At 36.2% G+C, this 26,917-nt stretch overlaps 1 protein-coding gene and 1 pseudogene across 1 annotated transcript in view; one reads left to right on the top strand and one right to left on the bottom strand.

The window, feature by feature from the left end:
- The window catches only part of NUP35 (nucleoporin 35), a 39,459-nt gene extending 13,167 nt beyond the window's left edge, over positions 1-26,292 (top strand). Inside the window, exons 5-9 of the mRNA XM_037044328.1 lie at positions 16,827-16,968; positions 21,669-21,738; positions 22,736-22,864; positions 23,818-23,982; positions 24,920-26,292. Coding sequence (XP_036900223.1) covers positions 16,827-16,968; positions 21,669-21,738; positions 22,736-22,864; positions 23,818-23,982; positions 24,920-24,997 — 584 coding nt within the window. The 3' untranslated portion in view covers positions 24,998-26,292. The remainder of the gene's footprint in view (positions 1-16,826; positions 16,969-21,668; positions 21,739-22,735; positions 22,865-23,817; positions 23,983-24,919) is intronic.
- On the bottom strand, positions 10,297-10,369 carry LOC118986095 (uncharacterized; annotated as a pseudogene).
- Positions 26,293-26,917: the final 625 nt, after the last annotated feature.

The following is a 26,917-nucleotide window of genomic DNA, read 5'->3' as shown; positions in this document are numbered from 1 at the left end:
TGAAAGCCGAAAAGACCTGTAATCCAAGGTGATTCTTTATTTTAAGATCGGTTTGTTAGTAGCTTTAATACTATCAACAAAGTCCCTTCACAGCAATACTTTCTTGAGTTTTGAATTATCAATCAATCCAGTCAGGGGACAGAAACTCGAGGCTGATATCTTTGTATTTCTGTCTACCACATGCACATTGGGGCAGAAGTAGGTTTTCAGTTGTTTGTATGGAAAATAATACAATGAAAATTAATAACATAAGATCAAAGTCTGTGTTTCATGTACTCACAACTGTGAACCTACTCTTCCCCACCCTATATGTCATGGTGAAAAATCTAGGATGTTGCCTCAGTCTCATCTTTACATACCCGAGGTGGAGTGTTCAGGGGAATTAGTTCAGGTTTTAACAGTCTTAATCTGATTAGACAAATAGGTGGATGACAGTGCTTTGTTATGTGACTGTTTGTTACAACAGTGACTATTTACTTGTTTAATAAACCGTGAGTGATCCTAGGGACATTGAAGAATGCAAAAGCATAATGTATTTTATACTTTAAAGGATCTCTCAGTTGCCTGAAAAGCATGCATTATAATATTCTTATTGGTGTCAAGGATTAAAGTTAATTAAATATCATTTTGTTAATTTTTTGTGTGTATAATATTGTGACCTCCATGAGGTTCTTACCCTTTTTGAAATCAAATGTGAAAATAACAAAGATCAGTGATAGGAAAATACACCAATCATAAATTGGCCACTGGGAGCCACTGCTGCTTCTACTTTGAGTTTAAGGAATTTATGTGTAGGAATTTAATGAGGCGTAAGTGAAAAAGAGTATTTTTGAGAAGATGTGATGGTTGTGAAGACCTACCATGCATGGCCAATAATAAGAAACAAGAAAAAGTTGACTTGGGAAAATGTAGACTTTTCCATTATAGCTATTTTTTAGCTCCTATATTTAGTGTTAAATTAAAATATCTTGTGTAATTTGTAAATTTTAACTTTCTGATATTGGCAAATTTATACAGCTGCCATGGACTGTCATGGGATTTAATGGCAGGTGGTATTTTCCGCTTAGGTCTTTGTGTAGAGTAAAGGAGGTTTTTAAATTCTATAATTGATGTTAACAGCTCTTTTATAGTCTTATTTCTGGTGCAGGAAAACCTTGGTCATAGGACAAAGTGGGAAGTCTGGATTAAAGAATTTCAGAAACTCTTTTCAACCATGGTACATTATTGCCCAGATAGAGAATGTTGAACCTGTTTACCCTGTCTTTCCCGTCCCCCTCTGTGGCAGACTCCGGCCACCAGAGTCTGCCTGTTGTGGCTGATGAGGAGAATGAATGCACAGGCGACAACAATCCTGTGGAAAAAAAGGGAACAGGCACAACTACTCTCTCAAGGGGAGAGTTCCTATGGGTGCCTCAGCCACTCCCTCAAGAGGGGAGCGCCTGGACCCTTGCCTAGATCGGCTTTTATTGTTTACCTCGGGTCTTATATCAGAGAAAGATTTATTACCTATTACATAGAATATTATTGTCTACATTTTAGGTACAATCAAGGAAATGAAAATAACATGCAGAGGGGAATGGCGATGAGCCGATTAGCTCTGTCCTTGGGCAAATTCACACAAGCTTTGGATATTACCTTGAAGATAGACAATACACATTTGTTGTTTTAGACCAGGGTGATGGAGTTTTAGCAAGAGCAAGCCATAACAGTCTGTATGCATTTTCTAGGCCTGATTCTCATGGGAAAACTTGGTTTGACGGTCTGGTTCCTGTCCACCATTTTGCTTCTGTAGGTTTTCCATACAGAGCTGAGTCACATATGCCAGACTAAAACCGGTCCCCTACACTCCCCCATCAGTTTTCTGCTGCTACTATTTAAATATTCCTCTGCCTTTAATTTTCTTTTAAATGTTATTCCTTGAGATGCTCTTTCAGTTTACCTATCAGCTATTTTATCAAAAGGCATGCCACTTACAACTACTGAATCCTTGTTTGTGTTAGTATGTTGTTAATAGATTAAGTGTGATAAATAGACTGTAGCACTTTTCACTGGCTTTTGTTGATTCTAGTAGCTCAGAGTTCTGATAGTGTTGCTGGAAGGAGAAGGACTACTTTGTCCAAGTGACCTTTCCCTGGTACTTCTTTTTCTGGTCCTTGTATGTGCCCTACAAAGATCTCACTGCGCAGCTCTTACCTTTCTCCATTACCTGCTTATGAACTCCTTCAGGACAGATTCCTTCTGTATCTTTATTATTTACCCATCACAGAGCTAGATGTAAATGGACCTCAGTAAATGTTTGATAACTAAATACATTGATATGTCTAAGTTGTTAGTTAGTTGACTGGTTGTCCCCAAATTATATATCCACATCCTAATGCCCAGAATCTATGAATATTACTATGTAGCAAGAGCATAAGGCTAAATTAAGGACCTTTAGAGAAGAAGCTTTCTAAGGAGAGTTTAGACAATTGAGATAGAGAGAGGGGAAGTTAATCCTGGTGAATACGTTAGTAGTCCATAAATCCAATTACAGATGTCCTTATTAGAAGCAGAGAGAAAAGTGACACAGAATAGAGAGACATGTAGAGGAGAAGCCATGGGAAGACAGAGGCAAAGATTGGAGTGTTGTCACCATAAGCTGTCTGAGCACCAAAACACACCAGCTTTCCCCAGAAGCTAGGAGAGGCAAGCAGTGGGTTCTCCCTTAGTGCCTTTGGCGGGTGTTTGGGCCTGCCAAAAACTTGTTTGGACTTCTGACCCCTGGAACTGGGAGAGAATAGATTTCTGTTGTTTTAAACCCACCTAGTCTGGGGTAATTTATTACAGCCGACATAGGAAACTAATATATGTGTATAGTGTTTTGAGGCAATAATATCCTACTGCTAAAAAGAGAATAGGAATATTTGTGTCCAACTTGGTATGGCTCGCTCTTTTGCTCTTTCTCCATCCTGCCCTCCCTCCCGTCTCTTTCTTTCGTCTTTCAAGATTTTATTTTATTTATAGATTTTAGAGAGAGGGGAAAGGAAGGAGAGAGAGAGGGAGGAGAGAAACATTCATATGAGAGAGAAACATCTATTGGTTGCCTCTCATATGTGTCCTGACTAGGGGACCAAACCCACAACCCAGAAAAATGCCCTCCTAGGAAGCTTTGCAGAAGGTGCAACCAGCTGAGCCACACTGGTCAGGGTGGCGTAGTTCTTCTTTAGTAATAATTGGAATAAACACAATCTTATTCTATATTACAGTAGTTTCTTATTGCAGCTGAAACAAATTATCACAGACTAGTCTTCATACAATTCAGATTTATTAACTTAAAAATCTGGGGGTCTGAAGTCTGAAATGGGTCTTAAAAGACTAAAATCAGGCACTGGTGGAGCTGCATTCTTTTCTGGAGGCTCTAGGGGAGATGTTGCTTTCTTTTAAAGCTTCTAGAAGCTGCCTGGGTTCCTTGGCTCGTGTCTCCTGCCATCTTTAAAGCTTGCTCTGCCAGTTGGGTCTTTCTTATATCACTCTTTTCCTTCTCCATTTAAGGGCCCCTGGTGATTATGTCAGATATGCAGGTTAATCCCAAAAAAATCTTATTTAAAGTGAGATTAGCAGTCAATTTCATCACATCCTAATTCCTGTTTACCATGGAATATAATTTGTTCACAGCTTCTGATTATTGGAACATGGATATCTTTGGGGGATGATTTTTTGCCCATCACATATTTAATAGAATTTTTAAAAATTGGTCACCAAAATTTTTTTAGTGTCATGCCATATTAGTCATAGTACTGGTGAGTGGTCTGTATGTAGTTTTGGTGGGGGTTATTTTTGACTGGTTATTTTTGACTCATTATTTTTGAGTCAAAATCATAAATGAAGATAGGTTTAAAAATCAAATAGTACTTGCATATAATGAAATGTAGCAGTCTTTAGTTTTATTCCTCCAGAACTAACTGAGACTTTAGAACTATGTCCTTTTGGAATTTATTTCCGTTTACCTAAACGAGATGCTGTCTTAGTTTCTTGTTGCGACTATAACAACATATCATAGATTTAGTGGCTTAAAATGACTCAGATTTATTCTGTTCGAGTTTAGGAGTCATAAGTCCAAAATCAATTTCACTAGGCTAAAGTTAAGGTGTTGGTGGGACTGGTTCCTTCTGGAGGCTCTAGGAAGAATTCTTCAGCTTCTAGCGGCTACCTGTAAGTGTATCAGTCCAATCTGTTTCCATCATCACACACCTCTCTATAGCAAAACCTCCCTCTCTCTCTGGTGAGGATCCTAGTGGATATATTGTGAGGACTTACGGGGGTCCACCTGAATGGTCCTGGATAATCTTATCTCAAGATCTTTAGTTACATCTGCAAAATCCTTTTTGCCGTATAAGGTAGGGTTCTAGGGATTAGGATGTAGTCATCTTGGAGGGGCCATTACTCAGCCATGTGTGAATATATTTCTAATTCTTGATTTTCAGTTTTCAGTATTGCTCTATTTAAGGCGAAGATCGAAGATCTTATGTCTTATCTCTTCCACATTATCTCAATACAATTATATTAAACTTTATTCCTTTTTTAGTGTTTATATTATTATGGCCATCTAAAATACTGTCAGTGCTGAACCAGCTATCATAATTTTTACTTTCTGTAAAATTTTAAGTTTTATTTAATTAATAATTGTCTTTCCCCCATTTGTTTGATTTTCTATGTGCCATTTGCTATCTTTATCTTAAGCAAATAGTTGTTGCTAAGATACATATCTATCTTTTTTAAATGCTCAAACATAGTATCAAACACATTTTTTGTTGGTTTGTTTTAAGCAGAACATGTCATTCTTAGCCTCTCTTTTGGCAGTTTCCTGTTGCAGCGTGTGTACAGTTATCTTTCTAGGACTTGCCTGGGCAGGTTTCTAGAGTTGAGCTGTTTATCATAGATAACATGTTTTCTTCTTAGTTTATTTCCTCATTTTGGTGAAGAACATATTTGAGTAGTTTTCTAGGAAAGCTTGCATGGGAAGTAAAATTAAAGACCTCATTTCTGAAATTCCTGTTTTTCTGTCTTTACACTGGATTGGCAGTTTGGCCAGGAGTAGTATTTGACATCGGAATTTTGGAGGCAGCATTCCATTGTCTTCTGGCTTCTAGTGTTCTGTGGGAGTTATTTGTGGTGGTGATTCCTGAGTCTGGGTGTGGCTTGGTTTTAAAAATTTAAGATCTCTCAGTGGTTAGTGTCTCAATGTAAGAACTGTGCCTTGGTATGGAACTTTTTCATTTGCTTTGCTGGTGAATTAATTGATGGATTCTTTAAAAACAGTTATCTTTAGTCTGGGAAACTTCTCTGTATTTGGTAATTGTTCTCTCTTTTCTTTGTTCCTTCTTTCTGGAACTCCTCCTAATTATGAACACTGTAGATTTTTCTAATTTTCTACTTTTCTTCCCTTATATTGCCTTTTATGTATGTAGTCTGCTTTCTGAGAGTTATCCTCAGTCTCAGTTTCCAATTTTTATAACAATTTTTTGCCATTTTAATTCCCAAGAATTTTTTGTTATTGTTGATTTTTACATCCTATTGTTGTTTCATAAATATGAAACTTACCAGTGAGATTAATGTTGATTTTTATTCCTGTTTATATTGTCTGTTTTCTTCTAGTTATTATTATTTTTCCTTTTTCTACCTCTTCTGTCTTGGGGAAGGCATATTTATTGAATGGTCACTAAAGAGCTACCTGGAATTAGTGGTTGTGTGCACGTCACCATTCGCACGCAGGAAGGGGGAAATTTGTAGAGAGAGGCTGTTTGTCTCTCGCCGGGCTTCCCTGTAAGGGGATTAGACAGTTAACTAGATTTTTGCTGGGAAAAATCTCTGATTTCAGCATATGTAGGTCTTAATGGTTTTTTTGTCTTCCCAAAGAAGTCTTGGTGTCCTTACAGTTGTTCTACACTGTGACTGGACTCATGGGGAATCCTGAACTATTTGGATTATCCTTTTCCTTAGAGACTAAATCCTTGGTCTCTTAGGAGTGGGATGGATTAGTGGCTGTCATCTATCTGGCTGCCTAAGATGAGGAGGAGCCTGCCATCTCACTTTTTATTATACCCACTAATCTTCCTCGATTTTAGCTGTCATCCTGTTTCACACTTTTCATAGTTTCTGTTGTCTCCAAAACCAGGGCCTTTCTAAAATGACTGTCATTGGGTGTTGAAGGGATTAGAGATGAATACAAGTGTTTAGATCACCATGTTTGAGTGGATGTTGTTGTATCCATTGTTTGTAGCAGAGTCCGCCTGTTGTGGCTGACGACGAGAATCAATGCACAGGCAACAATCCTGTGTGGAAAAAGGGAACAGGCACGGCTGCTCTCAAGGGGAGAGTGCCTATGGTGCCTCGGCCACTCCTTCAAGAGGGGAGCACCCCGACCTTTGCCTAGACAGGCTTTTATTGTTTTCCTGGGGTCTTACATCAGAGAAAGATTTATTACCTATTACATAGAATATTATTGTCTACATTTTAGGTACAATCAAGAAAATGAAAATAACATGCAGAGGGAAATGGTGATGAGGTCATTAGCTCTGTCCTTAGGAGAACTCATACAGGCTTTGGAAATTACCTTGAAGATAGACAATACATATTTGTTGCTTTAGACCAGGGTGAGGGAGTTTTAGCAAGAGCAAGCCATAACAATCTGTAAGCATTTTCTTGGCCTGATTCCCACGGGAAAACTCTGTTTGAAGGTCTGGCTCTTGCCCACCACTTTGCTTCTGTAGGTTTTCCATACAGACCTGAGTCACATTTGCCAGGCCAAGACAAACGGGTCCCCTACAATTGTTCACTGTGTTTTTGGATACAATGAGTTTGTCAGACTGGAAAGTCCCCCAAGATTGCTTTTACCTCACATGCCAGCTGCAAGTTTGGGGGTACTCAGGGCTACTGTTACTTTCAGACCCACTGGCTACAAAATCAGAACCCAGTGAAACTGCTATATGTATGTTTACAGTTTTATTATAACAAAGGATACAAATTAGAACCAAAGAAAGAGGCATAAAGCAAAGTCTGGGAGAGTGCCAGACACAAAGCTTCCGTGCTATGTTATGCTTCCAGCGCTGTACACAGGATATTACCAACTAGGAAAGCTCACTAGAGCTCTCTCCAGAGTTTTTATTGGTGTTTCATTATGTAAATATGATTGATTGAATCATTGATTAAGTGGCTAAACTCATCTCTAGTCCCCTTCTGTGCCCAGAGGTGGGATGATATGTGGCTCAAAGCCCCATTCTTTTTTTTTTTTAATTTTAAAAAATTTTTATTTATTTAAGATTTTATTTATTTATCTTAGAGGGGAAGGGAAGGAGAGAGAGAGAGAGAGAGAGAGAGAGAGAGAGTGAGAGAGAAATATCAATGTATGGTTGCCTCTCGTGCACCACCCTGCCGGGAGCCAGGAACTGGCCTGCAACCCAGGCATGTGCCCTGACTGGGAATTGAACCGCGATCGTGTGGTCCGCAGGCCTGTGCTCAATCCACTGAGCTACACCAGCCAGGGCAGCCCTATTCTTTTTTATCAATTGGTCTTTCTGATGAGACTTGCCCCTTCCATGAGTCACGTTGTTAGCATAAACTAGTGCACTTGATTGAGCAGTCCTCTTCATGAATAGCAAAAACACTTCTGTTGCTGGGAGAATCTTAGGGTTTAGGTGTTACCGCCCAGGAACCTGCCAGAGATCTGACTTCTCTTTGGGCTGAGGCCAAATTCTTTATTATGTATTGTGCTACTTTGTTTCATGGTAAGAAGGAACCTCTTTCCCAAGTGTCATATGCCATGCATCTGTTTAAATTTTAGTGCTTTTTTATTTCTTTTATTTTCATTTATACTAGTAGTCTATTTTGAAATAATTGTATGTGTTCTTTAATTGAAGACATTTTCGTAAAGGGTAATAAGGTTTTTTGCCCTTCACTTTAGTCTGGTATGAGAAGAGTGTTTGAGTTGTGATTTACCAGGGGACAGGCATTTGATGTGGTTTCTTAGGTACACTTTATTTTCATCTTCTAAAGCATAGCATGTGAATACCAGAAGTCTGATTGAAAGGAAGTAAAATCAGTGGAGCAATTAAACATTAGCAAGGTGGGGGGCAATTATGCTAAACTTATGTAAATACGTTTAGATTATGTATAAGTAATTATGTTTTTTAGAGTAGTTGACAGGGCAAAAATTAGATTTCTTATTTGTTGAGACTTAATTTTGATTTGTTTTTTTTAAAGGTCATATGGTTATTTCATTTGTGCCTTCATTTAATTTCTTGCTTGAAGGTTGTTACGTGATGTAACATAGATAATTATACTATCTTAATAGTAATACAAAACAAAAAAATTATATTGGCCTCAGACTTTTTACCAAAATGCTTTTTCATATTTTGTGTGTTAAAAGCACGTCTTTGTTGTAAAAACTAAATTTATTTAAGAGTATTTTTGATACCTCCCCCCCCCCCCCAAATAAACTGCCCTCATAAGATACAAGCAATAGCATGGTGATGACCAGAAGGAAAGGGAAGTGGGTGAGATAGAAGAGGGTAAAGGGCGAGAAATGGTGATGGAAAGAGACTTGACTTGGGGTGGTGAACGCACAGTATAATATACAGATGATACAGAATTGCACTCCTGAAACCTTTGTAATTTTATTAACCAATGTCATCCTAATAACTGTAATTAAAAAGGGGGTATTTCATTTTAAATTAGCCTCATTTTAGAAACGATTGTACCTATTAAATGCATCTGTGATGAGAAAAAATAATTGTTAAGTGTATTATAACATGGATGCAGTTGGATGTTCATTTCAGTGATTTACTTTGTATTTTCTTTTAAAAAATTAAACATGGGCTCAGTTTTAAAAGTCAGATAAATCTGTAGGACGGAGCTATGCAATATACTGGGATTCTGTTTCCTTCTTGTGTACCTTTGTTTTCGCTAGAGGTAATTGTTGCATATAGACTTTTGCTTGATTGCTTTAAAAATACTTGAATATGTGTTTCTCAAGCTTTCTAGCAGCTCAGTTGTTTTATAGCTTGTTAACTTGATGACTGGACACAAGCATTCGGTTGTGAGCATCTTGTTTTCCAGTTGGGTCTAAGATAATACTTGGAATTAAATAGAATCTTTAATAACCCTAATAGATCTGAGGTGATCTGAAACATATTTTTTTCGCTGATGGAAAAGCTACATAAATTAGATTGATGGTGGTTTCTAAATTTGAGCCCAAATGAATTAGAGGATTCAAGTTGTGTGGAATAATTAGAAGAATTTTGAAGTTCTTAGGTGACCATAATGTTTTTCTCCTTAGTGATAATCACACTGTTGCATTGTATTTTTAGTTGATTGATGCTTTGAACTTTTGATCCTCTTGAGGGTGTGATTTTGATTTGGTATATCATTCCTAGAAGTCCTTTTGACTTGACTTTGGATATATTTACACTGTTAATGCAAAAGAATAATTGTACCAAGTGCATCATTTATGTTGAAGCTATATATTGTTAAAAACAGTTAACTTTTTTCAGTTCTTGTCTACTGTTCCATTTGAATCTTGGAGTTACAAGTAGGTCCCGTGTTACAGATTCATTTATGGATATAACTAAGGAAAACTAACATTCATTTATTACAGTTTTACTGAGGTATAATTCGCATAAAACACTGTGTAAGTTTAAGGTATACAATGTGTTGATTTGATGTACTTATATATCGTACAATGACTATAGTGTTAGTTAACACCTAATTACCATTTCTTTTTTCTGGTAAGAACATCTAAGATCTACTGTATTAGCAGCTTTAAACTATCTAATGCAGTGTTATTAACCATAACAGTGTGTAATATAGATCCCCAGAACTTACTCATCTGATGACTGGAATTTTGTACCTTTTTACCAATAACTTCCTATATCCCTCAGCCCCTGATAAATACCACTATACTCTCCGTTTCTATGAGTTGGGCTTTTTTAAATTCTACATGTAAGTGACAATTCATACAGTAATTGTCTTTCTGTGACTGCATTCACTTATCATCATGAACATCATGCCCTCAAGGTTCATATTGTTGAATGGCATGATTTCCTACACATTCATTCATTGATGGACACTTAGGTTGTTTCCATAACTTGCTTATTATGGATAATGCTGTAATGAACATGGGAGTGACAGTATCTCTTTGAGATCCTGTTTTCATTTTCCGTGGCTATACCCAGAAATGGGATTGCTGCTGGATTACGTGGTAGTTATTTTTGTTTGCACCAGCAGTGCATAAGGATTCCTTTTTCTCATAGCCTTGCCAGCACCTCTGTCTTGTCTTCCGATGATGGCTATTCTAGTAACGAACTATAGAAATGATCCCTGAAAGTACAGTCTTTGATGATGGCTATTCTAAAAGATGTAAAGTGATATCTCATTGTGCTTTTGATTTGTATTTCCTTGATGTTAGTGATGTTGAACACCTTTTTTTTGTGTGTTCCTGTTAGATATTTGTATATCTTTGAAAAAAACATTTAGTTACTGTAGCCATTTTTAAAAATTGGATTGTTTTCTTTGCTATTGAGTTGTAGTAGTTTTTTAGATATTTTGGATATTAACCCCCATCAGATGTATGGTTTACAAATATTTTCTTCCATTCCATAGGTGGTTTTTTTCATTTTGTTGATAGTTTTGAGGATGGCTTTAAGAAGTATGGGCATTTTAATATTCTTTCCACCCATCAGCACAATGGGTCGAAAATATTTTTCCATGTATTTGTGTCTTTAGTTTCTTTCATCCAAATCTTGTGGTTTTCAGTATAGACATCTTTCACCTCCTTGGTTAAATTTGTCTTAGTTGCTCTTGATGGTATTATAAATGGGATTTTTAATAAATTTCTTTTTCAGATATCTTGTTAGTGTATTAGGATTTTCTATATACAAGATTATATAAGATGATATGTGTAAACAAAGACAGTTATACTTCTTTCTTTCCAATTTGGATGCCTTTTATTTCTTTTTCTTGCTTGATTGCTCTCACTAGGACTTGCAGTACTATGTTGCTTAGGAGTGATGAGTGAGTTCCCTGTTCTTCTCTATGATCTTAAAAACTTTCAGCCCTTTCTCCACTAAGTGTGACACTAGATGTGGGCTTGGTGTATATAGTCTTTGTTTTGTTGAGGTGTGCTCCTCTGTACCCAATTTGTTGAGAATTTTTATCATGAAAGAATGTTGTATTTTGTTGTTTTTTCCTCACTGCATTTATTAAGGTGGTCATGTGGTTTTCTTTCATTTTGTTAACGTGGTATATCACATTTATTGATTTGAGTGCCTTGACCTGTTCTTGCATTCCAAGGATAAATCCTGCTTGATTATCATATGTTACTATTTTAATATGCTGTTGATTTGGTTTGCCAATATTTGTTGAGAATTTTTGCAACCATGTTAATCAGGAATGTTACTCTATAGTTGTCTCGTAACATCTTTATTTGGCTTTTGATTCGGGGTAATGTGGGCTTTGTAAAATGAAAACTAGCATTTATTGAACCTCCTAAACATGTTCTCTCAGTTAATCATCAACTATGTTGGATAGGATATTTTATATACATTTTGTGTTCCTGATATGTAACATGGATATAGTATTTATTTCCCATACAATTGCTTTCAGGATTAAATACGAATGTATCGTAGTCCCCTCTTATTTGCTGGTTTGCTTTCTACAGTTTCATTTACCCACAGTCAATCCAAAAATATGGAAAATTCCAGAAATAATTCATACATTTTTGAATTGAGTGTTGTTTTAAGTAACATGATGAGATTTCCCCAGTCCCACTCTACAAAGGGATGTAAATCATTCCTTTGTCCAGTATATCCACACTGTATGTGCTACCCACTTTGTGTTCAAGTAACCTTAATTACTTAATGATGGCTCCGAAGTGTAGGGGTAGTCATGCCGCCAATTCATATGCCAAAGAGAAGCCATACAGAACTTTCTTTAAGCACAAGGAAGAATATATAAAATGATGTTTTGAGAGAGGCCACATTCACATAACTTATTACAGTATATTGCTATAATTGTCCTATTATTTGTTGATAATTTCTTACTGTGCCTAATTTATAAATTCATCTTTATCATGGGTATGTATGTATAAGGACAAATATACAGTTATGTGTTGCTTAACATTGGGGATATGTTCTGAGAAATGTCTAATTAAATGATTTTGTTGTGTGAACATCATAGAGTACAAATCTAGATGGTCTAGCCTACAACTCAGCACCTGGGCTATATGGTGTAACTTATTTACTGCTACTGCTGTGGTATAACATGTTACTGCTACTGAACACTATAAGCAGCTGTAACACCAGTGTATTTGTGTGTCTACACATGTCTAAACATAGAAAAGATACAGTAAAACATGGCATAAAAATAAAAAATGGCACACTTGTATAGCCTACTTACCATGAATGGAGCTTGTAGGACTGGGAGTTGTTCTGAGTGAATCAGTGAGTCAGTGGTGAGTAAATGTGAAAGCCTAGGACATGACTGCACACTACTGTAGGCTTTATAAACAGTGGACACCAGCATCACCAGAAACACTTAAGTGCTAATGTGTTATGCTCTGATGTTACAATGGTGATGTCACTAGGCAATAGGAATTTTCAGCTTCATTATAATCTTTTTTAAAAAATACGTTAAAGATTTTATCTGTTTATTTTTAGAGAGAGGAGAAGGGAGGGAGAAAAAGAGGGGGAGAAACATTGATGCATGAGAGATACATCGATCACTTGCCTCTTGATGTCCCCAGCCCAGTAGCCTGATCTGCAACGTAGGCATGTACGCTGACTGGGAATCGAACCGGCGACCTTTCAGTTCACAGGCCTGTACTCAATCTACTGAGCCATACCAGCCAGGGCAATATAATCTTTTTTTAAATCCTCACCCAAGGACATGTTTACTGATTTTTAAAGAGGTGGGGCCGGGAGAAGAACATTGATGTGACAGAGAAACAATCATCACTTGCCTTTCACATGTGCCCTAAGGACTGAACCCACAACCTAGGCATGGGCCCTGACTAGGAATTGAACCTGTGACCTTTTGATTTACTGTATGATGCTTCAACCAACTGAGCCATACTGGCCAAGGCAGCACCGTTATAATCTCAAGTGACCATTGTCTTATGTGCAGTTTGTCGTTGACCCAAATGCTGTTGTGTGGCATGGCTGTAATATATATCTCGGGCTTGGTGCTTATCTATGGCTTTAGGTGTCCTCCTTGAGGGTTTTGGAACATATTCCTGGAGGATAAGTAAGGGACTACTGTTTAAGTACTCAATAAAAGCAGTCATCATCATCAATGCTGTTAACTGTTTTTATTTGTATTTTTGTTGTAACATTGGGAGATGAGGCTTAATAACTTGCTTTAGTTGTGACAGTAGTAGAACTGTAGTGTGAACTGACTGCAAAGCATATTACCTTACTCTTCACACTACATGATGTTTTGTCAAGGTCAATGATTGGGCCAGGCCTAGTGTTGTTCTAGCCTGTCCAACCCAGTCTAGTTCTGGGCTCCAGTTACATGTTGCCTTCCAAAATGTAAGCTGTTTTGCTGCCTTTCTCCCCTATATATTAAACATAGTTTTATTTTTGTAATGCAGTAGCAGTTGGATCATGAGGCTCTATAATAAAATAATTTCCCAAAGTAAATTATTGGGGGCAGTTTAGTGTTTTTTTTAATTTTATTTACTTTTAGAGAGAGGGGAAGGGAAGGAGAAAGAGAGGGAGAGAAACATCAATGTGTGGTTGCCTGTCATGTGCCCCCAACTGGGGACCTGGCCTGCAACCCAGGCATGTGCCTGACTGGGAATCAAACCCACCACCCTTTGGTTAGCAGGTCCACGCTCAATCCACTGAGCTACACTGGCTAGGGCTTCTTTGACCTTCTAAATGTTGTATCTTAAAAAAAAAAGATTTCATATATTTACTTATTTCTAGAGAGGGAGAAGGGATGGAGAAAGAGAGTGGGAGAGAAATATCAATTTGCAGGAGAAACATCGATTGATTACCTCTGGCGCTCCCCTAACTGGGGACCTAATCTGTAACCCATGTATGTGCCCTGACCAGGAATCGAATTTGGGACTTTTGGGTTTGCAGGATGATGCCCAAGCCAGTGAGCCACACCAGTCAGGGCTATAATTATGTCTTGAGAGTAACTTGATTCTCCAGTCCTCTTTTGTTGTGGGTTAATAGTGTGTCATTATGAGCCACTGTGATACATCACTAGCTTGTTTAAGAGAAATTTTTGTATGGTTCTGAGTTAATCATTCTGTTTTCATTAATAGAAAATTAAAACTCATCTGTAACCCTTTTTTCATCTCAGCTTTGGATTTGAATAGTAATCACTTTATTATTAAAGGTTATTAACCTTCCTAGTAGGTTTGGTCTCTGTAAATTCTTGTGTCAGTCTTGCATTATAAGTCATATAGGAGGTACTTGACACAAGATTAGCATTTACCAAAAACAATGTGTTTTATTGAGTATAAAATAGAGTTGAGTACAGGAAATTTTGGTCAGATATAGTTACAAATATTTTTTATCAAAAAACACTCGAGAGATTTTTATATGTAAATTCCCACCAGAACAATATAGCATATGGCCTCTCATAACTTTCCTATCAGCACAATGTAGGATATGGCTTTTTATAAAGTTTTACAACACTACCTTCCCCTTCCTCCCCATAGAGTCTCTTTTTATTAAAATATACTTCAACAAATTCATTTGACTATAAACTCTTTGGAAGGACTTAGGGTAATTTGCAACACAATTGGGAATTCAGAGAAAATGACAAGGCAGCAGGTTGAGCAGAGAAACTTCAGAAAGTTGGTAAACATGGAGTTTGAATCATGTGTAAGGTCCTGTAGAACAGTTGTTCTGAGAAACTGAAGACCAAATGGCCTTTAGATTATAGCTGTTGGTACTTGGCATTAAAGTTAAAACTGAGAACCATTTTAAAGTATATGTTAATTAAAATAATGTGTTTCATATAAATATAAATATGTTTTTAAAGTAAAAAATAATTTTTCTATAAGAAAATATTTTCATGAGAAGAGTTACATTGTTTTGTTTTTCAAATCTTAATATCTCCCTTAAAATGCAACTGAAATCTCTTATCTGCTTCTGTATTCAGTGTGAATTGATTGAATTGCATTAAGTCGTGTCTGGAAAAGTCCAATGTACTGTTATGAGTGAGTGAGAGTGAATAAGGCAAAAGAAAGTTTAAATTATTATGGCAGAAGTTTTGACTTAGCTGATCCCACGGGCGGGTCTCAGGGACCCGAGGACCTGAGGACCACTCTGGCACAACTGTTGCCGTAGTAATTAGAGTATTCACTTGGTTTTGGGCTGAGAGCTCATGCTTTGCATTTGATTGCCTAGACTGGGATTCCAGCTTTCTTTCTGGATGTTATTTCACATTACCGTGTTAAATGGAGCTACTGATAAAATCTGTCATATAAGATTTTTAGAATTAAATTATATATGTAGAGAATGGTATTAAAAGTACTCAGTGAAAAGCTGCAATTTATTTTCATTTCAAATATTTCGTCCTGGTATATCATCCTTGCTCGCAATTTATCTCTGCTTTCCCAACTCATTTTAGGTAAAAGCCTAAGTCTTTACAATGGTTCACACTTTTCTTCATGATCTGATACCTTGTTACGTCCCTGTGCTCCCCTGCTTGTTCTGACCTCATTGTGCAATCTCCCACCTCGCTGTGCAAAACTGGCTTTCTTGCTCTTCATCAAACACCAGTAATATCCTTTATCAGGGACTTTGTACTAGTCCCCTCCCCCCCCAATATTCATGTCTTCAGATATTGGCAGGTCTTGCCTCCCATCTCCTTCAGGTTTTTGTTTTAATGGCACTTCAGTGAAATTTTTTTCTGTTAAACCCTTCCACATATGTAATCTCCCTTCTCTGCTTTATTATTTTTTTTTAATGCAGGATTGTCTGTTTAATGACACATTAGGTATTTCCTTATTTGCCTCTCTTTCACTAGGATTTAAGATCCATTCGAAATAGAATTTCTTACGTGTTTTTTAGGCTAATTTGTTCACTACTGTAAATTAGATGCCTGGAATTATGCTTGATTCATATTTAAGTGCTGAAAAAAATATTTATGAGTGACTCGTTATTTCTACTTCAGACACTAAAGAAAAGTGGTCTTTGCTGCTCAGAAACGTGTGGTCCCAATAGCACAGTGCCTCGGAGAGAAAATGAACATGTAAAACATTTAGCTGGGCATGTTGGACATGCAGAGATATTTATTAATTGGTAGCTGTTATTGGAGGGTGAGAAAAGAAAAAGCAGAACAAGACATTTCAGATAGAAATGACCTGAATAAAAGAAAATTGTGTTCACATCTTAGGGATCAGGGTAGGGACCATTTAGTAGCAAACTAGAAAAATAAGGGTAGCACTTTACTGTGGAGGCCAGGCCATTTGGGTTTTGTTTTGTGGGTAATGAGTTACTAAATACTCTGAAGGCAGAGGTGCCGTGATGAAAGTGGTAGGTTTGGAGGGTGAGTCCAGCAGAAGTCCCTGAGGTTGACTGATGATCCTTCTGTTGTAGGCTTAACTGGCAGTTAAAGCATTTGGAAAATCATAAGCTACTCTCACTTACTTATGACTTCTCAAATTGTGTGGTAGTATAAAATTATCATTTGAGGACAGTTGTGTACTTTAAACTATTTATGCAATTGTCAACTTTTAATATACTTTTTCATTTAAAACTAAATGCTTTGATTTAAAGTTAACCAAAACGTTTGTATTTGTAACTAACTTACCAAATATGCTAATATAGGGCAAGGTATGTTTAGTCCAGCAAACATTGGTCAGCCACGAAAGACAACATTATCTCCTGCCCAGTTGGATCCTTTTTATACTCAAGGAGATTCTCTGACTTCTGAAGATCACCTTGATGACACGTGGGTAACTGTGTTCGGGTAAGGTTTCTGGATCATTTACCATTATAAATAAATAAATAAATAACCCCTCCTCAAAGTTTCATAATGAATTTTATGAAACATAAAAAAAAAATTGCAAAGCAAACACCCATATACCCACCATCTAGATTCTACACTTAACAGTTTGGTACATTTATTTTGTATTTTATTAATTCATCCTTTTTTTAGTTGTTGGTATATTTCAGTGTAAGTTGGCAGACATTAGTACAGGTCACCCTGGCACTTCAGCATGCATATTATTAACTAGTGTTTGATATTCATTTGTAGTTTCATTATCTGTCTGTTTGTCTCTTCTTATATTATTTTCTCTTCAGCATATTTGCTGGATATTGCAAGAGTTGCCCCATTAAGCTTAGGAAGCTCCTTTCTCTCTTTCTAGTTAGTGACTGTTTCTCTGCCTGTAGTGGGCTGAACCACTTTGGAACTAACAAATGGAATTTCATTTGTGGGATACTTCTGGCCAAGAGGAAGGTGTAGGAAGTTATGCTTTGCTTCCTCACATAACTAAAAGAAGGAAAGCAACCAGTTTAAAACAAAAACTGCTAGAAAATTGGAAGAAAACTGTATGGAAGTCCGACATCCAAAAAGTTAAAGAAGAAACATTCATCCAGACTGGTAAGAAGATGGAGATGGGCAGCTGGGGACAGAGAAGATGTGCAGCAAGGTGGCAGCTGGTATGTGGATAAGCGAGGAAGAACAACTGGGGAGCAAGATAGATGGCACAATCCAGGGTTCCCACGCAGGGAAATTAAAGCCTCAAAACCTCTGGCTGTAAAAATTGGTGGGAGTGTGGCAGCAGGAGAAACTCCCATTCTCAGAGGGAGAGTCCATTGGAGGGACCCAGGGGTTCTGGAATGTACACAAACCCACCCACCTAGGAATCAGAACCAGAAGGGCCCAGTTTGCTTATGGGTATCAGGGCAAGTGACAGAAAGTGGATGAGAGCTGAGCAAGTTAGGAAGTGACATTGTTCCCTCTCTGACCCCTCCCCTACATACAGTGCCACAATGCAGGGTTACCCTGCACTGGTGAATACCTTAGGCTACGCCCCTTACAATGTATCAGGTGCACTGAGACAAAGAAAAGTGGCCCAAATGAAAAAAACATCAAAACTCCAGAAAAGGAGCTAAGCAAAAAGGAGACAGCCAGCTTATCAAATGCACAGTTCAAAACACTGGTAATCAGGATGCTCACAAATCATTGAGTATGGACAGAAAATAATGGAAGAAGTGAAGGCTATGCAAATGAAATCAAGAAGACTATACAGGGAACTGACAGTGATGGGAAGGAAACCAGGACTAAAGTCAATGATTTGGAACAAAAGGAAGAGATAAACATTCAACTGCAACAGAATGAAGAAGCAGAAATTCAAAAAAATGAGGAGAGACTTAGGAGCCTCTGGGACAACTTTAAACATTCCAACATCCAAATAATAGGGGTACCAGCAGGAGAAGAGGAAGAGCAAGAAATTGAAAACTTCTTTGAAAAAATAATGGAAGAAAATTTCCCCATCTGGCAAAGGAAATAGACTTCCAGGAAGTCCAGGAAGCACAGAGTCCCAAAGAAGTTGGACTCAAGGAAGCACACACCAAGGCACATCATAATTACATTAGCCAAGATGAAAATTAAGGAGAAAATCTTAAAAGCAGCAAAAGGAAAGGAGACAGTTACCTACAAAGGAGTTCTCATTAGACTCAGCTGATTTCTCAGATGAAACCTTAAAGGCAAGAAGCAGCTGGAAAGAAGTATTCAAAGTCATGAAAGACAGGGACCTACATTCAAGATTGTTCTATCCAGCAAAGCTGTCATTTAGAAAGGGAGGGCAGGTAAAGTGTTTCCCAGATAAGTCAGGTCAAGTTAAAGGAGTTCATCCTCACCAAAGCCCTTACTATATATATGTTAAAGGGACGTATCTAAGAAAAAGAGGATGATCAAAACTATGAACAGTAAAATGGCAACAAACTCGCATCTATTGTCAACTGAACCTAAAAAACAAAAACAAACTAAGCAAACAACTAGAACAAGAACGGAATCACAGAAATGGAGATCACATGGAGGCTTATCAGCAGGGAGAGGGAGGGAAGAGAATGGGGGAAAAGGTACGGGAACAAGAAGCATAAATGGTAAGTACAAAAAAGATGGGGAGGTTAAGAATGCTATATGAAATGGAGAAGCCAAAGGACTTACGTGTACGGTACATGGATATGAACTAAGGTCAGGGGGGATGCTGGAGGGTGGGGGGTGGTGCAGGGCCAAGGGGGGTAAAGAGGACAAAGAAAAGGGGTAACTTTAACAGCACGATCAATAAAAATACTTAGAAAAAAGAATTTCCTTCATGTATAAATACTATGTCACAAGTATGTACACATATATACTTCCTAGTCACAGAATATTGATTAATAATAGAAATTGTTTCCAACCCATCTAGATGCATTTTGAATACGTGTTTAGATTAAAAAAAGTACAGTATCTTAGAGATACTGGGTCATTACAGATGAGGAAACTGTGGGATAGATGAGCTGATTTATTCAGAGGTTTACATCTAGTTTCTAGTAAAGCTTTAGCAAAATCCAGATCTTCTGAGTTTTAAACTGTTATTTGCTTACACTGTATTATATAAGGCTGGCTCCTGAAAGTGTTATATGTTATACTGATAACTGAATCTAATTATATTTAGTTTTGGGTTAAAAAAAATATAAAAATACATGAGCTCCTTGAATGAAGAACAATGCACCGTAAATGTTAGTGGACTAACATTCAGTTTATTTGAAAGTTAAAAATTCAAAAGAATATATAGGAATATACAGTGAGAAGTTTCCTTTCTCACTTTGGTTCCCAGCTACATTTTTTTTTTACTCTTTAAAGCAATAATTGATAGCTATATTTTGTATAGTCTAATAGAGAGATTTTGTCTGTTACTGATTCTATTTAGGTAAAAAGTAGGACTGTTGCCTTTTCTTGTTTTGCAGAAGTTTGTACTCTGCCCTTTCTTTATTCATAGTAATTGGGCTGGATACTTGATTTTTGTGTTTTTGTTTAAATTTTTATATTCTCTCATGAAATGGCTGTTTTTGAATTTGTATGTTCAATTCCAAGTTTGTTTTTTAGTCTCAGTGTCAACTATAAGATTCTTTAGTAGCTAGGTAAATTACTTAAAGTACTTCTGCTAGTCCTTTTCTTCATTTTTAAGACACATGCTTTCTCAGCTATTTATTTTCTATTGGTTTTATTTTTTAGTAACCCTCCATATGAGTTTAGTGGAAGGAACTGAAACATTTCCTTCTAAGGAATAAATATATCAATCATTTATGGAGAAATATATCTAAAATACATAATATATGTTCTTTGATAACTTAACTTTTCCTGTTGACTCAGGGGCTGCATAGGGTACCATTTGTTGTTTTAGAGTGATTCTTGTACGGGATATTGGAATATGTCTACTCAGAGTGGCCCTGAGTCTTAAAATTCCGTTATATTTCTCAGGTCATCTCCCTCACTTCCAACCACTACTTCTCCCCTTCGTTTATATTTGCTGTAGCTCTGCTTTGTTAGGCACCCTGCCTCATTTGTTCTTTTTCTTTGGGGTTAGAAATCATATGCAAGCTTATGTAATATAAAATAAAATTCCAGTCCTGAATGCAGTGTTTTACTTACATAGATTTTACTCACATAGATGTTAATGTGTGGAATTTCTCATTTATTTTGGGGACTCAGATTTTTCCCCCCAATCCAAGCTCCAGATAACTGTAGTTATTGGCAAAGGAGACTCTAGATTTTCACATTGAAATAGCTCTATGGCTTGGACTGTATAAGTATTAATGTTATATTCAAACCATAGAGAACTTTATAAAGAAGAAAGTAAAAGTCACTTAGAATTTTCTCACAGAGTGTATGGCTATTAAAATTTTGGTAACCATCCTTTTTAAATGTTTCTGTACCATTGATAATACTACTGACTTCTATTTTTGTTTCAGGACTAAATTTATGAATTTTCAGGTGGTACTCAATGTATAATGATAATGACTATATAATTTTAAATTCTTTCCCTTTTAATAACTGTAGTACATCTAAATATTCTCTCTTGCTTTCTCTCCGACCCACACACACAACCCTTGTAAAATAAATTATGTATAGAACTGCAGCTTTATAAGTCTTGTTGGGGCTGTGATGTGGCGGAGAGTGGAATTTTAGAGATTTCAGGGGAGGAATAGGGAATGGAGTAGAATGACTGAGTCAAAACTGATTTGAACATATATGCTTTTGGGTAATGGGCAGTGATATAGATTTAGCTAATAGGGGGAATAGGATGGTCAAAGATTTCCTGTGGTTCTAGATCAGCAATTTTCAGCCAGTGTGCCTCACCAGGCACACTGGTGTGCTGCAATAATTTTTTAAACATGCAATTACCTGTATTTAGTCAGGGACACCGACCTCTTTTCCCTTAGATTGTTAACTTTTAAAAAATGATAAATTTATGCCTATTTTTGTCAGATTGGTAAAAAATATATTTTTGGTGTGCCACAAAATTTTAGAAATTAGTTTCTGTGTGCCGTGGGATGAAAATGGTTGAAAAGCACTATTCTAGATAGTTGGGAGGAATTTATTTTGAAACCCTTATAAGTAGGGTAATTTGCATTCGTTTTTATTGGGAAAGATGACTGGACAACTCTTTTTTTCAGGTTTCCTCAAGCATCTGCTTCCTATATATTATTACAATTTGCACAATATGGGAATATCTTAAAACATGTGGTAAGGCTTAATTCTTTTCAATTCATGATTTAGGCTGAAGACAGATGATATGAATAGAAGGAAAATTTGATGCTGAATTTTATATCTGCTCTTCCTCTTTTCAGAAGTTTTCATAGAATATGTTTGTTAGAGTCTGGAAGGCTAGAAGTTGCATACTATTTGTCAAAAATGGACAAACAGAAAATAAGAGACTTGAAATTTCAGGCTTCTTCCCACCTCTTTGCTTAATTAGTTTATTGTCTTTTAAAAAGGGAAATTATGTTAAATATCATTTTCCAGTTTGAGCTTGTTTTATTGGGGATAAAAGAAAAGGGAGTTCTTAGGTCTTTTTAGCTTGTAGAGAGCTTTTAAAAAAATTATGTTAACTTTGTACAAATTATAAATAAGATTTTTTCTAGTACAAGAAATTAATGTATTCAACTCCTACACAGAATCTTGCGATGAATACGGTTTTTAAAAATATCATAGCAAGTATTGATGAGACCTTTTTTACTAGAAAGTTAATCTTTTTTCAAAATAAACAGTTCATAATTTTAAAAATTATATGAGAAACACTTATCTTTTGAAGTTGCTTTGCTTTCAGAGAATATTTATCACATTTAAAAAAATTATTTATTTATCTTTAGAGGGGAAGGGAGAGAGAGAGGGAAACATCAATGTATGGTTGCCTCTTGTGCGATCCCTGCTGGGAACTGGCCTGCAACCCAGGCATGTGACCTGACTGGGAATTAAACCTCCATCCTTTGGTTTACAGGCCCAAGCTCAATCCACTGAGCTACACCAGCCAGGGCCACATATTCTTTATATTAGAAAATTGAGAGCCAGATAGAAATTACTGAAATTGTTTAATGAGATTTATGTTGAATCCTACTATATAGCTTTTTTCAGGGCATCAAATAAAAAGTGGAAGCAGATTTATCTTTATATATTTCTATTTTCTAATATAATACATGAAGTTTAGATTTTATATTTAAAGAAACAGCTTCATTTTTTGCAGATGTCTAACACAGGAAATTGGATGCATATCCGTTACCAGTCTAAACTGCAGGCCCGGAAAGCCTTAAGCAAAGATGGGAGGATTTTTGGAGAGTCCATCATGATTGGTGTAAAACCATGTATAGATAAAGTAAGTCATTGTTTATATGAGGGAAATGCCTTCATCCATTTGAAGAGCACAAGTTTAAATATTGACATTAGGGGTTATGTCACTTTGTTTCACTGTGCTTGTTTTTCCTAGTTTATAAACTGATGATGTGAGAGTACTCTTTCATGGTAAGCAACTTATCCAGAGTTGTGAAAGATGAGGCCTAGGTTCTATTCTAGGTCTCTTAACTTCTAACCCGTGTTTTCTTATGCAGAGCAGCATCAAATTTCTTTCAGTACTTTAAAGGAATGGTGCTATTTCAGAGTGAAATATTTCACATAAAGGTTACCTTAACTGGTGGAATTTTTTATTAGGTATTTCTATATTAAGATACAGTATTTAAAAATTTATCATGTATTTATAAACTTACAAAACAACACAGCACAGCTTAAACTTCTCTTTGTGGCTTTAAAGTCATCATGATCATTTTTTAAGTAAATATATGTGAAATATACCACCTATCAGCAACTGTGCTTAGAAATTGTGTATATTAGTGTACAAAGCAGAATGGCTCCAGGTGCTCATAGCATATATAGTATCGCTGTCATTATTCCATTGTATTGGGCCAGAAGTTTGCAGAGGCTAGATGAGAGTTTGGGGTTACTGGGTACTAAATAGCGTTGGACTTTATTTCCCCCTCCTCTTAGATTTTTCTAAGGATTTTCTTTTTCTTTCTTGCTGTTGGTTAGGAGATTCTTACTTTTGTGAGTCTGTAGATGTCTTGAGGATGTTTGAGGTCTTTGAAGTTATATTTCTGGCTGAACATTAGATCTCAAATGCTAGCCAAGAAGCATATATTGGTTTATCAGGCCCAACATTATTTAATATGTTAATTCGATTAAATAAAGCATGTATCTTTTAATAAAGTTTTCTTTGTAAATAGGATGTAATAATACGTTTATAAACAGAAAAGTTCTTTATCTTTATTTCTCTAGAGTGTTATGGAAAACAGTGACAGGTGTGCTTTGTCATCTTCATCTCTAGCCTTTACACCACCAATCAAAACCTTAGGTACACCCACCCAGCCTGGAAGTACTCCTAGGATTTCCACCATGAGACCTCTTGCTACAGCATACAAGGCTTCTACTAGTGACTATCAGGTATTTCAAGGATTGAATACATGGATGTACTTTGAAGGCTGCCGTGCATAGCATGTTTAACAGTTTCATTGCATTGATTTGTATGCTGTTAAATGTTAATATTTCCTACTGAAGTGATTGCCTTGATGAAACATACAAACTTTATATTCTTAAACTTTCTATTTAAAAAATTAGAATTTTGGCCAATTGGAAGTGTCTCTTGAATTTTTAAAAAAGTTTCTTTGCCATTTTAAAAACATTTTTTCAGAGTTTAATTTAGTTTTTAAGTAATCTTTGCATATTTAAAAAGTTGTTTTTTGTGTGGACATCTTTGGTATGAAGGACTATTAAAAGCCTTATTAAATTGGTAACTAAATCTGATGCTATCACAAAGGAAGAGCCCTAGGCTCTGTTGGAGTAGACTTTGGTTATCAAAGAAAGCATTGACCAGTTCCTATTTCAAAAAGGTTTAAAGGACAAATCCATTATATTCCTTGAAGAAGGGTAGGAGTATTCTGATTCTCATTCAGTTTGTTATTATCCCCTAATTATTGAGCAGGAGTTCTGAACTTGCCTAGCAACAGACATAGGTTCTAAAAAGGCAAATTAAAACATTTGTCATTTTTGTATTTTGATTTCCTCGTGAAATTTGAACTGTGGGGTTTTTTCCCTTTAGGTTTTTTATTTTATTTTAAAGCTTTCATCTTTCGTAGCTTTTGTGTTTGTTCAGTTTTTTACTTTAGGGAATGGATATAATTACCAAAGGAATACAATTTTACTTTTCTTAAAAAATATAAGGAGGTTCTAACCAAAGTCATATTTTAATTTTTAAATATACAGTTCAATTATACAAATGCATTTTAGTGTTCAGCTCTGTTAAATTAGTCATTACCTCTAGAATGAATTGACTATGAAGCCAAAGAAACCATAACCTAACAATTGTGTGTTTTTTTAATAGGTCATTTCTGACAGACAGACGCCAAAAAAAGATGAAAGTCTTGTATCCAAAGCAATGGAGTACATGTTTGGCTGGTAGTACAGTAAGAGCTAAGACTAAGAACTCAATCAGCTGCGCAGGAGGAGGCTGCCACACTGACACAGCAGAGCACTGCCGGGAGTCCTTCGGTTAGTCACGTAACCACTCTTGGCCGTGCTGGATAGCTGTCTCATACAGTCTTTTGGAAGACTTTCTTTAGTGATACAGTATATTTGTAGCTCGCACTTTAAAAGATGCTTGAGATGTTTTAAAGAAACAAAAAATCCCTTCAGCATTTTGTGCTTTCTATGGTGATGCACACTTAAGCACAAAAAACTCAGCATTGATAACTGAAAATTTTATAATTGAGTTTGCATTGAGGCTTTATAGCCTTCATGAGTTGATGGGGTGAATTTTGTGAAGAGTGATTGTCCGGCTACTTCTAACAAGACACAAAAATTATAAAGTTAACAATTTGAATTATGGCCTTTTAATTTGGACGGTATTTAATATTTTAATTATCCTTGTCTTGTTGTCAATATGTCTTATTGCGCATTGTCATCTTTCATTATACTTAAAACCAAAACAGTCTTTTAAAAACCTACTAAAAGTTCCTGATAATAAACTTTGCCAATTACATGTATCAGATGTTTTTTGAAAGAATAATTTATTATTACAATAAGTTTTAAGTGCCTGCTGAAATAGAGAAAATATGTCATGAATCTCCATATACCCATAAACCAGCTTTAGTAACCTTCAATATGTTGTCATACTTTTATTTAAAATGTGATGTCATTTTTATCTAAATATTTGAGGTATGCCAGAAAAGAACATTTCTATATGTAATTACAATGTCAGTATCACATCTAAGAGAATTAATGATTAGTATCTAATATCCAGTCTGTTTTAAAATTTTTTCAAAAATGTATTTATGGTTGAGTATACACATGTATTTGGTTGTTTTGTCTTTGGAGTATCTTGAAATCTAAATTGGCTTTCCCACTTTCACCCCTGTCTGACACACTGTGACTTGTTGAAGGAGCCGTGTAAGTTTTCTGTAATGTCCCATGGACTGAATTTGGTGGTTTTCTTTTTGTTGTTGTTGTTTAGCATGTTCATCTTCTATTCCATATCCTAGAAGTTAGATCTAAAGAGGATTAACTAGATTCTGATTTCATTCTTAGCAAGAATATTTCATGTTAGTATGGTATACTTTATATATCATGTGAAATCAAGAGGCACTTAATTCAGATTGTCCCTTTTTTAATGATGCTCAGATTGGTCATTGGCCACATGGGTAGCAGAAGCCTTACATCTTCACTGGAAAGTGTCCTGTAACCTTTTTACAAATTTTTTTAAAGATATGAATTAATGACATTTGCCTGAATCAGTTATTAAGATTTGCAAAATGGTGATTTTCCAAATTTATCATTCCTATTGCACTTCCTAGCTGCAGTTCTTCTGTGTAGAAGAACCTTGATCCATGGAGGAGTGCTGTTTGGTCGTCATGGTATGCACATGCCAGAATGGCAGGCTGCAGATTTAATCCTTTTCTTTATTTGTTTTCAGAGTAATTTCTGGTGTCCTGGCAACCTCCATTGGTGTCCTATGAATTAAAAAAAAATTTTCCCCTTCACTATCACTATGAACTTACGACCTTCTTTTTTCTTAATTTAGTGTTTCAGTTGCTTGTAGACATTATTCTTTTGTTCAAATTATCCTCTCTGGCTGGTGAGAACTTTAGCAAGGTGGCTCTTCTGTGCAAAGGAGGTGTTTAATTCAAATACATTTCACCGTAGTACAGGTATCTCAGTACATTGTACCTTTCCTTATTTTTAATACATCTTTATAAAAAGAAACAACACACTGTATAGAAGCTTTTACTATGTTTTTTAAATCACAGAAAACTACCATTGAAGGCTTGTTTTGCTCTCTGAGATGAAGTGGTGTTAAGGAATGTATGGGCATGAATGCATATTG

The sequence above is a fragment of the Sturnira hondurensis genome, unplaced genomic scaffold (assembly GCF_014824575.4).
Source record: "Sturnira hondurensis isolate 20B ecotype Veracruz unplaced genomic scaffold, ASM1482457v3 Scaffold0004136, whole genome shotgun sequence".
Taxonomy (NCBI): domain Eukaryota; kingdom Metazoa; phylum Chordata; class Mammalia; order Chiroptera; family Phyllostomidae; genus Sturnira; species Sturnira hondurensis.
Note: the sequence above shows the minus strand (reverse complement) of the source record. Positions and strands in the feature narration are given on the sequence as shown.